At 46.0% G+C, this 15,132-nt stretch overlaps 1 protein-coding gene across 1 annotated transcript; it reads right to left on the minus strand.

The window, feature by feature from the left end:
* Positions 1 to 286: 286 nt before the first annotated feature.
* On the minus strand, positions 287 to 8,632 carry LOC125545608. The gene is made up of 7 exons (XM_048709649.1): positions 8,492 to 8,632; positions 7,799 to 8,314; positions 7,110 to 7,457; positions 1,848 to 1,957; positions 1,704 to 1,753; positions 1,542 to 1,603; positions 287 to 1,094 (listed from the first exon to the last, which is right to left on the minus strand). The coding sequence occupies exons 1-7, from the start codon at positions 8,615 to 8,617 to the stop codon at positions 603 to 605; spliced, it is 1,704 nt and encodes a 567-aa protein (XP_048565606.1). The 5' UTR covers positions 8,618 to 8,632; the 3' UTR covers positions 287 to 602.
* Positions 8,633 to 15,132: the final 6,500 nt, after the last annotated feature.

The following is a 15,132-nucleotide window of genomic DNA, read 5'->3' on the forward strand; positions in this document are numbered from 1 at the left end:
ACAGGAATTCAAGACTGGAGGAATTCAAGAATTAGCAAACACGGGATGTACTCCGCAGCAGCATTACAAACAGTACAAGCACACAAGTCTTTGTTACATAGTATTCCCTCTGTAAAGAAATGTAAGAGTGTTTACATCACTAAAGTAGTTATCTAAACGCTCTTATATTTGTTTACGGAGGGAGTACTTAGGTAGGTGCCTTGCACTAGCTAGCGTGGGTCTGCCAGGCATGGCACATTTTAATTTAGGACATCAGTACTTCATCATGACTCTGAACAAGGTTACGTCATGCGCAAAACAATCATCCGACCTTGAGACAAAAGCATGCACAGGACGATATGATAGATAACTTGATGGCAGGAAGATGATGACCCAACCATCACCGCCGCGACCTGCATGCGCAAACAAAAAACACGACCATAAGATGACTGACTGGCGCATATATAACCGGGGGCTAATCTGCAGATGCTTCGATTTGTTCAGACCTAAGGTGCATCAGATGACCATATATATGTACGTTCCCTAGCTCGAGACCATGCATGCTCACAAATTTGAACAAGAAAACCAGCATTCAAGGTGGCCTTACCTTTCTATACTACTCCTCATGCCTTCTTCAACACTTTGAGCAGCATCAATGCCGCTGTACCAAACAGCCTTCTTCCGGGTTGAGGATTCACTCCTGTACCAATCACCATCCTGGGCTGATAATTAACCGCTGTACTAAACAGCCTTCTGGATTGCCTTCTCTGTTGTTGCTTCATGTATTTGGGTATATCAGCGAGCGGTATTGTAGTAAACAGCTCACCGGGCTTGCTACTATATACCACCATGGGAAATCGGCCCATCACGCCGTGACCTGCAGCAGCAGACCCATCCTCGACGGTTTCCTTCTTCGAAGCTGTCTCACCATCCAAGCCTTGAGTAGGTTTCTTCCAAGCCATCTCGAGATCCAAGCATTCAGAAGGACGTGCCCATTTGTGGGGGATGATGATCTTGACTTTAGACCGGGCAGATAACACTGATCTCCACCATGGGAAGAAGCTTCTCCTGGCGAGTTTGAGCTCCCATCGTCTTGGTTTTCTCTTTCTTGTGGCCTGGCTCGAACATCAAAACAACATCTGAATGTTAGAAACCTCAAAACATCAAACAGTGAAACCTGCCGGCAGCACTGCCTTGGAATATTACATAATGTGATTATGGAGAATGTAATGTCACTAAACCTACACATAATTTAGTTTAATGAGTGAGATTTTATTGACTAAAGGTACAACAAACCACAAAGCATCTTTAACTAACACGTTAAGCTTCTGAATGACTATGCTGCATGAGATTTGCTAGTACATCTACATTCTAGGATTGGCTGCGTTGTGTCACCAATCCAATCGTATTTTAGCATGAGAGAGAGAAGCATTAAGACAGAATTTTATCACAGATTGGATAGCTCTTCAGTGTCAGATAATTCAGCTTGAATAATCCAAATTCTATGTAGTCATCAAAATCAAACAAATAAATCTTCGGAGATGATGTTTTCGTATATTTACCTTATTCACTACTGTCTGTAGATAATCCATTTCTAGAGCTTCCCTGTTTGTGTCACTTTCCCCTGATTTTCATCGTATCATATCCAACAAAAAATATTTAGGGTTATTTTTTCCCCTCACAGCTTAAAAGAAATGCTTCAATCAATACACACAGATACGTACCAGATTTGTTAGGTACATCCTCACTGGACAACACATCCTCATAGGGGCAGCTTCAAGAACAAGTGGAAGAAATAATTAAATAAAGATCATATCAGTTGTGTATGTAACTATGTATACAAAACATAGTCCTTGACCAAAACGTACAGGTTTCCAATTTCTGTCCATTCACTAGTAGGACAAAAACCATTATCCTTGAGAATCGACGAGACACGTTCAATGACCTCCAAATGGGGCACCTGCATGAAATACGGCACCTGCACGACCATTTTAACTTATGAGATATATGTCATGAGCACCATGAATCATGACGACTGAGATACGACAGAAAGAATTGTTTGCAGTGGTAACAGTATATTAATATAATACAAGTGGAAAGGCCACAGAAAAACTTAAGAACGCTAATAACATTGTAGAATGGATGTATTTTTTATGACATCAATACATGTACAGAACACATGTTTTGTCTTAGTTATTTGGGTTAATTAGATATACGGCATTATTTTGTTTAGTTTCCCAAATTTGCCCCAATTGTTTAGTTTTGGCTTTTAAAAGAGTGGTGTGTTCATATTGTCCACGCCATCTAACTGAAAGTAACAGCCTAGACAGGTTTCATCACATGTGAAGCTGTGAATCACTGATTGCCCAGAGTTTGTGTAAACTAGACAAGACTTCTTTTTCCGAAGAAACCAGCAGGCGCTCTGCCTCTTCATTACAAAAGGAAGTTGCTATACACACCTGCACTTAGATGGCTTGCAGACTACTCCAAAAAGGAAGGGGCCGCCTATGTTCTCTCAACATAGCCGGTCCCAAGCCCGGGTAAAGGAGAAGGGTTGTGATAGGCTTGGCGAGCCAACGTAAAAACTCAGCCACTCTTATGGAGATGAAACCCGAAAGATTTTCGTTGGGGCGTAACCCTCTCAGCGACGCGCTACATCGGAACCCGGGTATGGTGGAAAATGGGCAAGGGCCGGGCCGTCACCCCCAAGGTGGCGCGCTGTATCTTGATCCGGATACGGTGGCAAGTGAGCGAGGATCGGGTCGTCGCATCCTTAGTGGCGCGCTACATCGACGCCCGGATGTAGTGGAAAATGGGCAAGGGTCTTCGCATTTGACTCGACGAGTGCGAAGGGTAAGGAAGCTAGCCGAGCCTAGGAGGATTCGCTTAGGTAGCTGGAACGTAGGGTCTCTGACAGGGAAGCTTCGGGAGCTAGTTGATGCAGCGGTGAGGAGAGGTGTTGATATCCTTTGCGTCCAAGAAATCAAATGGAGAGGACAGAAGGCGAAGGAGGTGGAGGATACCGGCTTCAAGCTATGGTACACAGGGACGGTTGCAAACAGAAATGGCGTAGGCATCTTGATCAACAAGAGCCTCAAGTATGGAGTGGTAGACATCAAGAGACGTGGGGACCGGATTATCCTGGTCAAGCTGGTAGTTGAGGACTTGGTTCTCAATGTTATCAGCGCGTATGCCCCGCAAGTAGGCCACAATGAGAACACCAAGAGGGAGTTCTGGGAAGGCCTGGAAGACATGGTTAGGAGTGTACCGATTGGTGAGAAGCTCTTCATAGGAGGAGACCTCAATGGCCACGTGGGTACATCTAACACAGGTTTTGAAGGGGCGCACGGGGGCTTTGGCTATGGCATCAGGAATCAAGAAGGAGAAGATGTCTTAAGCTTTGCTCTAGCCTACAACATGATTGTAGCTAGCACCCTCTTTAGAAAGAGAGAATCACATCTGGTGACTTTTAGTAGTGGCCAACACTCTAGCCAGATTGATTTCATCCTCTCGAGAAGAGAAGATAGGCGTGCGTGCCTAGACTGTAAGGTGATACCTGGAGAGAGTGTTGTACCCCAGCATAAGCTGGTGGTTGCTGACTTCCGCTTTCGGATTCGTGTCCAGCGGGATAAGCGTGCCAAAGTCGCTAGAACGAAGTGGTGGAAGCTCAAGGGGGAGGTAGCTCTAGCGTTCAAGGAGAGGGTCATTAAGGAGGGCCCTTGGGAGGAAGGAGGAGATGCGAACAATGTGTGGACGAAGATGGCGACTTGCATTCGTAAGGTGGCCTCGGAGGAGCTTGGAGTGTCCAGGGGAAGGAGAAGCGAAGATAAGGATACCTGGTGGTGGAATGATGATGTCCAGAAGGCGATTAAAGAGAAGAAAGATTGCTTCAAACGCCTATACCTGGATAGGAGTGCAGACAACATAGAGAAGTACAAGATGGAGAAGAAGGCCGCAAAGCGAGCTGTTGGTGAAGCAAGGGGTCGGGCATATGAGGACCTCTACCAACGGTTAGGCACGAAGGAAGGTGAAAGGGACATCTATAAGATGGCCAAGATCCGAGAAAGGAAGACGATGGATATTGGCCAAGTCAAATGCATCAAGGACGGAGCAGGCCAACTCTTGGTGAAGGGCAAGGAGATTAAGCATAGATGGCGGGAGTACTTCGACAAGCTGTTCAATGGGGAGAATGAGAGTTCTACCATTGAACTGGACGACTCCTTTGATGAGACCAGCATGCGTTTTGTGCGGCGAATCCAGGAGTCTGAGGTCAAGGAGGCTTTAAAAAGGATGAAAGGAGGCAAGGCGATGGGCCCTGATTGTATCCCCATTGAGGTGTGGAAAGGTCTCGGGGACATAGCGATAGTATTGCTAACCAAGCTTTTCAACCTCATTTTTCGGGCAAACAAGATGCCAGAAGAATGGAGACGGAGTATATTAGTACCAATCTTCAAGAATAAGGGGGATGTTCAAAGTTGTACTAATTACCGTGGAATTAAGCTGATGAGCCATACAATAAAACTATGGGGGAGTCATTGAGCACCGCTTAAGAAGAATGACAAGCGTGACCAAAAATCAGTTTGGTTTCATGCCTGGGAGGTCGACCATGGAAGCCATTTTCTTGGTACGACAACTTATGGAGCGATATAGGGAGCAAAAGAAGGACTTGCATATGGTGTTCATTGACTTGGAGAAGGCCTATGATAAGATACCGCGGAATGTCATGTGGTGGGCCTTGGAGAAACACAAAGTCCCAGCAAAGTACATTACCCTCATCAAGGACATGTACGATAATGTTGTGACAAGTGTTCGAACAAGTGATGTCGACACTGATGACTTCCCGATTAAGATAGGACTGCATCATGGGTCAGCTTTGAGCCCTTATCTTTTTGCATTGGTGATGGATGAGGTCACAAGGGATATACAAGGAGATATCCCATGGTGTATGCTCTTTGCGGATGATGTGGTGCTAGTTGACGATAGTCAGACGGGGGTAAATAGAAAGTTAGAGTTATGGAGACAAACCTTGGAATCGAAAGGGTTTAGGCTTAGTAGAACTAAAACCGAGTACATGATGTGCGGTTTCAGTACTACTAGGTGTGAGGAGGAGGTTAGCCTTGATGGCCAGGTGGTACCTCAGAAGGACACCTTTCGGTATTTGGGTCAATGCTGCAGGAGGATGGGGGTATTGATGAAGATGTGAACCATCGAATCTAAGCCAGATGGATAAAGTGGCGCCAAGCTTTTGGCATTCTCTGTGACAAGAGAGTGCCACAAAAGTTAAAAGGCAAGTTCTACAGGACGGCGGTTCGACCCGCAATGTTGTATGGCGCTGAGTGTTGGCCGACTAAAAGGCGACATATTCAACAGTTAGGTGTGGCGGAGATGCGTATGTTGAGATGGATGTGTGGCCACACGAGGAAGGATCGAGTCCGGAATGATGATATACGAGATAGAGTTGGGGTAGCACCAATTGAAGAGAAGCTTGTCCAACATCGTCTGAGATGGTTTGGGCATATTCAGCGTAGGCCTCCAGAAGCTCCGGTGCATAGTGGACGGCTAAAGCGTGCGGAGAATGTCAAGAGAGGGCGGGGTAGACCGAATTTGACATGGGAGGAGTCCGTTAAGAGAGACCTGAAGGATTGGAGTATCACCAAAGAGCTAGCTATGGACAGGGGTGCGTGGAAGCTTGCTATCCATGTGCCAGAGCCATGAGTTGGTTGCGAGATCTTATGGGTTTCACCTCTAGCCTACCCCAACTTGTTTGGGACTAAAGGCTTTGTTGTTGTTGTTGTTGTCTTTTTTTGGACAATGAGCTTTGTAAGCTGTTGTCTGTCCTTGGCAACTTTATTTTTGTAACAAATCTCCTACTCCTATTTGTTTCAATTTTTAGTATATATTGAGTTCACTCCTCCCCTGTTGTTCTTATTCCAACAGAAATTGAACAAAAGCCTATGAAATAGCAAGGTGAGCATACAATTATTTATTTGATCACTATATGTGCCAAGCATCTACAAATTACTACCTCCGTCCTGGTTTATAAGTCCCCTTTGTATTTTGTGCCAAATTTTAACAAGAGATTTAACTATTTTTTATGACATGCATTAACATTTTGTTAGTAAAATTTAAGGTCAAACTCTGGCAGTTGGCACACAATACGAAGGGGACTAATAAACCAGGACGGAGGTAGTATATCAGGAGCAATGACACTAGCAGATGTTCTCTACTCATGCACCATGAACAATAACATTTAGCACAATGCAAGATACTCCCTCCGTTCGAAAATACTTGTCATCAAAATGGATAAAAAGAGATTTATCTAGAAAACTAGAACTAAAATACGTCTAGATACATCCCTTTTTGTCTATTTTTTAATGACAAGTATTTCTGGATAGAGGGAGTAACAATTAGCTCCTATGGAAAACGTGACGCTGATTTTCGTAACTTCAGTGCGATGCTAACAGTAGGTTTCAATGTATTACTAGCATATTAACAGAAGGTAGTGGAATACTCTTTCACTGGTATAGCGTGCATGTCAACTACAAGGCACCCATGGAGACTTCCATCAATCTCAAAATCTGCCACCTCAGTGTCTCGGATGTACTCAAAAGGGTAGGGTGTGCATGCATGCATTCATAGGAGTGAGTGTGTGTCTGCGTCTGTACTGTGTTCCTAAAAAACATATAACAAACCAAATACACCCCTGACAGCCAAAGCTGCACAACTGCCTAGGCACCCCAAATACACCGATAAACAAAACTGTAAGAGGAAGCGCCTATGCAGCGCTAGGCGAACACCAGCTGCATCAACCACACTTAACGCTAATTTGGACCACGATTCTCAAAACGAGAAGTTTTCGTGGAGGGACTCAAAATGAACTTCATATTTTCAAAGTCATTTTACAAACTGTATTTACTGCCAATGACCCCAAACAAATCTTACATTCTTGACTGAGCCTATAATAAGTAGATACATTACAAATTTTGTTCAGTGTTTCTAGAAAAATAATATTGATCAGATAATGCAGGAATTACCAAAGAGCCAATGCTTATACATCACCAACATATACAATTTTTTGTAAAACAGAGAAAATCGAGGAATTATAACTGCAAGCACCAACAGAATGATACCTCTAGATGCTTCTGAATGTATGAATCAAGACCTTCACCAGCTTTGGAAATTACATGAACGAGCATCAATGCCATATTATTAAGCTTTATCCTTGCCTCCACTTGCTGACCCTTCTCAGACTGCAAAGCAATATTGTTGTTCCAAATACGGTCACAGATAATAGCAAGCCCATCTGGCTTACTATCTCCATTTCTCTTGCGAGAAGTTCCCATGCGTATCTGCTCTTGAGCTGCCATGAGCAAAACGGCTGTCTCGGCAAGCTTTCCCTCTTTTATGTAATTCCACAGCTCATCCAATAGATTATCTGTGTATTTTGCAATCAGCCGAGTCGTATCCAAGAAGATCTTCTGCAAAAATCACCAGCACAGACCAAAAACTGAGTCTTTTAGAATTTATTTATAGGTAAGACTGTAGTGCTGATTAACTTAAAACTATGTTCTCAACAACAATCTTAATAAAACCACAACCTTATTTTCTTCGTTAAGAACAAAATAGAGTTTGTTTTCTCTCAACAAAGAGTCAAAGGCTAAAAAATGTCACTACAGCACAGAAAACAATTCCGACTATGAAAAATGGAGATTTAGGGATTTAAGGTTCCTTTAGTATTATTGCTACGTCAGTTACTTATAAGTATGTGACTTTGCTATGCTGGAGTAGTAAATTGTTAAGGGGTGGATGTGAGACAAACCATTTCAGGTAGGCACAGAAGATGGATGAGCTTGAAGATAAAGTTGGCATCTGCCTCACTGTAATCCCGATGCTCGTGGTTAGGAAACAGACTGTCTTCCAGATACTTATGCATACACGTGTTCTCGACTGCAACATGGAGTGGGAGAAGGCCCTCGATGACCTCAGCACCGGCTGTGCGTAGATTGGCGGACGCGCTGTGGCGGACGAGCAACTGAATCATGTCAACCGAAAAAAATTCAGCAGCTCGGGGGAGGGGATAGTACCCATACTGGTTCATGCAGTTGGGACCGGCTCGGCACCCATCAAGCTCAGGTGCCTGGCCCTCCAAGACAATTTTGACACATTTCACCGCATTTTGTGAAATCATATGGTTCAAAGCCTCTGGGGTGATGATCGAACCCCATCGCATGCCTTGCCCATTCCTCTCCATATAGCTGAGAAAGCGCCGGACGCTATCCTTATCCAGGATGGGTGCCAAATGGTGCACTTTATCATGGAAGAGATGATTCACCTCCTAATCAGGATCAAAAGAGGTGAAAGGAAATCAGTTATCCGATTAGCAAAGCAAAATGAAATAAGCAGTGCACTATAGGACAACAAAACAAAAATGTTGCATAAGTAGCGCACACAAAAAATACTGCAGGGGAAAAAGTAAATAACCAAATGATTTTTTTTTTCAAATGCAGAGAACCTTAGGGATGCGTTCTGGGAAGATTATACTGGATGCTCTGAGGGCACCAAGTGCAGCTTCTTTCTCACGTGACCACTGCAAAGAGAGGGAGAGGGCGTCAAGAGCTATACTAGGGAAAGCAAACATGATAAGATAGAAATGCCATAAAGTTAAAAAAGAAAGTTGGTTAATTATTGCACCTTAGCTACTAAACGGATAGAGTCACTTAAGCTATATTCAACAGCAGGAGGGCATGGAGGAGGATACGGAGGATTCCATGGATCGTATTCATCCATGCTTGATCCATCAGTACTGGTAGTATCTTCATGACATGTGGTTTTCACTGCCTCCTCCTTGTGTGTTTTATCCATTGCTGCCGAACTGGTCTGGAATTCCAGATCCACTGTTTGTTTGTGTAACGCCCTCGATGCGGCTATAGCTCCCACGTGTCGAGGCACGACTTAGAGACATAATCGCATTGAAAGCAATGTCGCAAGTTAGGCAATCATCACAACATCCCATGTAATATATGATAAAAGGGGGAGATACATAGTTGGCTTACACTCGCCACGTCACATCAGAGTACATAAATAACATCCATCATACAAACACTCATGGCCCGACTACGGCGCCAAAATAGAAGAAAACCCAACATGCGACAAGGCCCTGAATCGAACCCCAACTAGGCACCACTACTGATCATCGGGAAAGGAAACATAATAACGCTGAGAGTCCTCGTCGAACTCCCATTTGAGCTCGTACTCGTCACCTGGAGCGTAATCACCTGGACCTGCATCTGGAGTTGTAATATCTGTGAGCCACAGGGACTCAGCAATCTCGCACCCTCGCGATCAAGACTATTTAAGCTTATAGGAATGGATAAGGCAAATATATGTGGAGCTGCAGCAAGCGACTAGCATGTATGGTGGCTAACTTATCCGCAAAAGAGAGCGAGAAGAGGAGGCAAAGCACGAGCGAGAATCTAGAGGAACAACCTGCGCAAGCATTACTCCAACACCGTGTCCACTTCCCGGACTCCGCCGAGAAGAGGCCATCACGGCAACACACTCAGTTGATTCATTTTAATTAATTAAGGTTTAAGTTATCTACAACCGGACATTAACAAATTCTCATCTGCCCATAACCGCGGGCACGGCTTTCGAAAGTTCAATCCCTGCAGGGGAGTCCCAACTTAGCCCATGACAAGCTCTCACGGTCAACGAAGGAATAGACCTCCACCCGAGACACACCGATCAGACTCGGTAACCCGGTACAACAAGACAATTCGACAGGTTAAAACAAGACCAGCAACACCGCCCGAATGTGCCGACAAATCCCGATAGGAGCTGCACATATCTCTTTCTCAGGGCACACTCAGATTGTCCTAGGTACGGGTAGGCCAGCCCAGAGTTGCCCCTGGTGGCCACCGGTAGCTGACAGGTGGACCAACACTCAGAGGAGCACTGGCCCGGGGGGGTAAAATAAGATGACCCTTGAGTCTGCAGAACCCAAGGGAAAGAAAAGGCTAGGTGGCAAATGGTAAGACCAATGTTGGGCATTGTTGCACATATCTCTTTCACAGGGCACACTCAGATTGTCCTAGGTACGGGTAGGCCAGCCCAGAGTTGCCCCTGGTGGCCACCGGTAGCTGACAGGTGGACCAACACTCAGAGGAGCACTGGCCCGGGGGGGTAAAATAAGATGACCCTTGAGTCTGCAGAACCCAAGGGAAAGAAAAGGCTAGGTGGCAAATGGTAAGACCAATGTTGGGCATTGTTGCACATATCTCTTTCACAGGGCACACTCAGATTGTCCTAGGTACGGGTAGGCCAGCCCAGAGTTGCCCCTGGTGGCCACCGGTAGCTGACAGGTGGACCAACACTCAGAGGAGCACTGGCCCGGGGGGGTAAAATAAGATGACCCTTGAGTCTGCAGAACCCAAGGGAAAGAAAAGGCTAGGTGGCAAATGGTAAGACCAATATTGGGCATTGCTGGAAAAGCTTTAATCAAGGCGAACTATCAAGGGGTTCCCATTATAACCCAACCGCGTAAGGAACGCAAAATCCGGGAACATAACACCGATATGACGGAAACTAGGGCGGCAAGAGTGGAACAAAACACTAGGCGAGAGGCCGAGCCTTCCACCCTTTACCAAGTATATAGATGCATTAAGATAACATAGCAATATAATGATATCCCAACAAGTAAATAAATGTCCCAACAAGGAACGGCTCCAATCTTCACCTGCAACTAGCAACGCTATAAGAGGGGCTGAGCAAAGCGGTAACATAGCCAATCAACGGTTTGCTAGGACAAGGTGGGTTAGAGGTTTGACATGGCAATTGGGAGGCTGACAAGCAAAATATAGGCATCGTAGCATTGGCATAGCAAGAGCGAGCAAACTAGCATAGCAAAGATAGTAGTGATTTCGAGGGTATGATCATCTTGCCTGCACAGTTGTCAGAGTTGACTGGATCCTCAAAGCAAACTCAACGGGCTCCTCGGTAGCGAACTCGTCTCCCGGCTCTACCCAAAAGACAAAAACAAGCAACAAGGATACAATCAACCACGTGCAAGACCAAGCAATGATGAAATGATGATATGCTATGCGGGATGCGATGCGGGATGCAAAATGCAAGATATGACAGGAAATGCATGAACCTGGCCTCAACTTGGAATTCCAAGGGTGCCACTGGATAGAGGGGATGAAATCGCTTGAAAACGATATAAAGATCATTGGAATCGGAGTTACGGTTTGGAAATGGCAAGCGTTTTAAGATATATGACACCGGTCAGCGATTTACAGCAAGTAGGCATCTAAATGCAATGCAACGAACATGCTACAGCCACCAAACATGACAACAAAATACATGGCAGGGATGCACACAAGATGCTTAACAAAAGACTAGCACTGAGCCACGGCCAATTCATCCATTATGAGGTTCAAACAAGCATGGCAAAAACGCAAATGCAAAACAGATTCCAGACTTAGTGAAATTAACACTTGTCTGAAATTTCAGATCACGATGCCCTTTTCGGAGCAGCAAAACAACATGATACATGACCTGATTAAGACAAGTAAGAACATGGCATGGAGCTACTCAACAAGCTTAACAAAAGACCCAAAGTTACCTGGGGCCAAAAGGGTTCACAAAATATATTAACGGGCACACGAACATAGCTAAAACACAATCAGTTTTCAGACTTAGTGAAAACTGAGACATGCTGAAATATAACTCACGAAGGCATGTAAACGAGCTCGATGCACTCACCACGGTGCAAGTCATGGCAAGGCAGGCATACATCCATAAAGAAGGCACAAAATTCTAGCTAGACATGGCAAGAACAATGGCATAGCATGCACGGATCAACTACAACAACGCCGGCAAAATCGCAAACGAGTTGACGATCTGCCTAGATTCACCACGAAGCAAAAGTAGAGCTCGATTGACTCAAGCTATGGTGCACCATAATTGCAAACAAAGATATGGATGGATAGAGCATAACATGATTAACAAAACTCCTTTACTGATCATCCTCAAAAGAGGCACGGATCACTAGGAAACAAGCTGAACATATGGCATCATGAACTAAAATATCCCAGACTTAGTGAAAACAACTAAGTCTCTGAAAACAGATTTCTCGGGTGCCTCTCTTTGCAAGCTTGCACAAGTCACCACACACATCCTAAAAATTCATGGGTTGTACCTCTGGAAATAAGACAAAATGTATAACAAAACATATGAAGGACTCACAGGCATAGCATGCACACAATAATCATGGCAAAAATGACAAAAGTCTAAGATGAACTAGCAGATCTGACAGTTAACTCACGAAGCCTCCTTCTAACAGAATTTTGAGCATCAAGATGAACTCAAATGAAAATGATGCAATGGAATGAAATGATGTACTCGTCGAGAAAAACATTTTGATATATTATATGTCCAAATCAGAGCTACGGATGCAAAGTTACGAGGCCTCGAACAGGAGCATATGAAGTGAAAAAAAATCCTCGGACTTGGCAAAAAAACAACCTCTCAGAGTAGATCTAGGGTTTCGCACGGAAACCGAGGCACGGCGGCACTGTAGCAGGTACTGTTCACCGAAGTTCACCGGAATCACCTAGGTCGCCGGAGTTCGTGCCGGAGATGGAGGGAGAGGCCGGGGCCGGTGAGGGGGCGACCGGATCCGGCCGGTCGCCGGAGATGGAGCGGCGGCCGCGGGCGGGGCGAGGCGCGGCCGGCCGGCGCGCGGCTGGCGGCGATGGCGGCGTGGAGGCGCGGGCGGCGGCGCCGGCTGCCGGAGTTGGTGAAGAGGCGGGCGGCGGCAAGCGGCTTGAGGCGGAGGCGGCGAGCGGCCCGCTCGAGCGGCGCAGGGGCCGGGCGCGGGCTCCCGCGGGCCGGCGGCGGCGGCGGCTGGTTGGCGCCACGTGGCGATACCCGGTTGGGCGCGGGCGGCGGCGGACGCTGTCCAGCCGGGGGCGGACACGTCCGTCGGTGCGGGGATTGTTTTTTTTTAAACTAGTGTTTCGAGGGGGAGGAGAGATCCGAAAATGGAGGGGGCTATATATAGGCATAGAGGGAGCTAGGAGACTCCAAATGAGGTGTGGTTTTCGGCCACACGATCGTGATCGAACGCTCTAGGACATGGAGCAGAGTTTGGTGGGTTTTGGGCCAAATTTGAGGGGTGTTGGGCTACAACACACACGAGGCCTTTTCGGTCCCTCGGTTAACCGTTGGAGTATCAAACGAAGTCCAATTGATACGAAACTTGACAGGCGGTCTACCAGTAGTAAACCAAGGCCGCATGACATGTCTCGGTCCAATCCAGAAATGTTTAGTCCCCACACACGAAAGAAAGATAGAATTGACCACCGGAGGAGAACAAAGCGCCGGAATGCAAAACGGACAACGGGGAAAAAGCTCGGATGCATGAGACGAACACGTATGCAAATGCAATGCACATGATGACATGATATGAGATGCATGAAAACGAAAAACAACACACGGAGACAAAGACCCGAACCCGAGAAATAAATATAACTTAACGCCGGAAACGGCAAGAGTTGGAGTACAAATTGGGAAAGTTACATCTGGGGCGTTACAACACTCCACCACTACGAAAAGATCTCGTCCCGAGATCTAGGACTGAAAGAACTCCGGGTACTCAGAACGAAGATGATCCTCGCGTTCCCAGGTAGCTTCACGGTCGGAATGGTGAGACCACTTGACTTTGAGGAATTTGATTGACTTGTTGCGAGTCTTGCGTTCAGTCTCTTCAAGAATAGCAACTGGGTGCTCACGATAAGAGAGATCTTCTTGGAGCTCAATGTCCTCGAAGTTGACGGTGCGGTCAGGAGTCTTGAAGCACTTTCGAAGCTGAGAGACATGGAACACGTCATGAACATTTGCAAAGTTTGAAGGAAGCTCAAGTTGATAGGCGAGGTCGCCTCTCTTGCTGACAATCTTGAAAGGTCCCACGTATCTGGGGGCAAGTTTCCCTTTGATACCGAAGCGACGAGTACCTTTCATAGGAGAGACACGGAGGTAAACATGATCTCCGATCTCGAAAGCCAAATCACGGTGCTTACTATCATAGTAGCTCTTCTGGCGGGATTGGGCTGCTTTGAGGTTATCACGAATGACTTTGCACATTTCTTCTGCTTCTGTGATTAAGTCATTACCCAGCAGCTGACGTTCACCGGTTTCAGACCAGTTGAGAGGGGTACGGCACTTCCTGCCATACAGAATTTCAAATGGGGCCTTGCCCGAACTTGCTTGAAAACTGTTGTTGTATGAGAATTCAGCATAAGGAAGGCAATCCTCCCACTTCATGCCGAAGGAGATCACACAAGCCCTGAGCATATCTTCAAGAATCTGGTTGACACGCTCGACTTGACCGCTTGTTTGAGGATGGAAAGCAGTGCTGAAGCGGATGTTAGTGCCCATAGCCTTCTGAAAAGAATCCCAAAACTTGGAGGTAAAGATGCTGCCACGGTCTGAAGAGATCACTTGAGGAATACCGTGCAGAGAGACAATGCGAGAGGTATAGAGTTCCGCCAATTGAGCTGCAGTGATCGACTCTTTGATAGGCAGAAAGTGAGCCACTTTGGTGAGCTTGTCGATGACAACAAATATAGCATCATTGCCACGCTTGGACTTTGGAAACCCAGTCACGAAGTCCATTTCAATGTGGTCAAACTTCCATTCCGGAATGGCAAGAGGTTGGAGGAGACCTGCTGGCCTTTGGTGTTCTGCCTTCACTCTTCTGCAGACATCACATTCATTCACGAATTGAGCGATCTCGCGCTTCATTCGAGTCCACCAATAAGCTTGCTTGAGGTCCTGATACATCTTCGTGCTTCCAGGATGGATGGAGAGGAGAGAATTGTGAGCCTCGTTCATGATCACTTTACGAAGTTCACCTTTGGGCACAACAATACGATCCTCGAAGAAGAGAGTGTCCTTGTCATCAAGGCGGTAGCACTTGTACTTGGACTGACTCTTGGCAATCCCAATCTTCACCTTTTTCACCATAGCATCAAGAAGATGGGCTTGGCGAATCTGGTCTTCTAAGGTAGGAGAGACTTGAAAGTTGGCGAGGAAACCTTGAGGAACAACTTGCAGATTAAGTTTGCGGAAAGCTTCACAAAGCTCGGGTTG

This window comes from Triticum urartu, chromosome 1 (genome assembly GCF_003073215.2).
Source record: "Triticum urartu cultivar G1812 chromosome 1, Tu2.1, whole genome shotgun sequence".
NCBI lineage: Eukaryota > Viridiplantae > Streptophyta > Magnoliopsida > Poales > Poaceae > Triticum > Triticum urartu.

Bases quoted from the DNA above. Each gene is read 5' to 3' on its own strand.
- LOC125545608 (XM_048709649.1), bottom strand. From the start codon at position 8,617: ATGTTTGCTTTCCCTAGTATAGCTCTTGACGCCCTCTCCCTCTCTTTG. The intron at 8,315-8,491 runs GTTCTCTGCATT...GATCCTGATTAG, and splicing joins TCCCAGAACGCATCCCTAAG to GAGGTGAATCATCTCTTCCA. The intron at 1,754-1,847 runs GTACGTTTTGGT...TTGTTCTTGAAG, and splicing joins TGGACAGAAATTGGAAACCT to CTGCCCCTATGAGGATGTGT.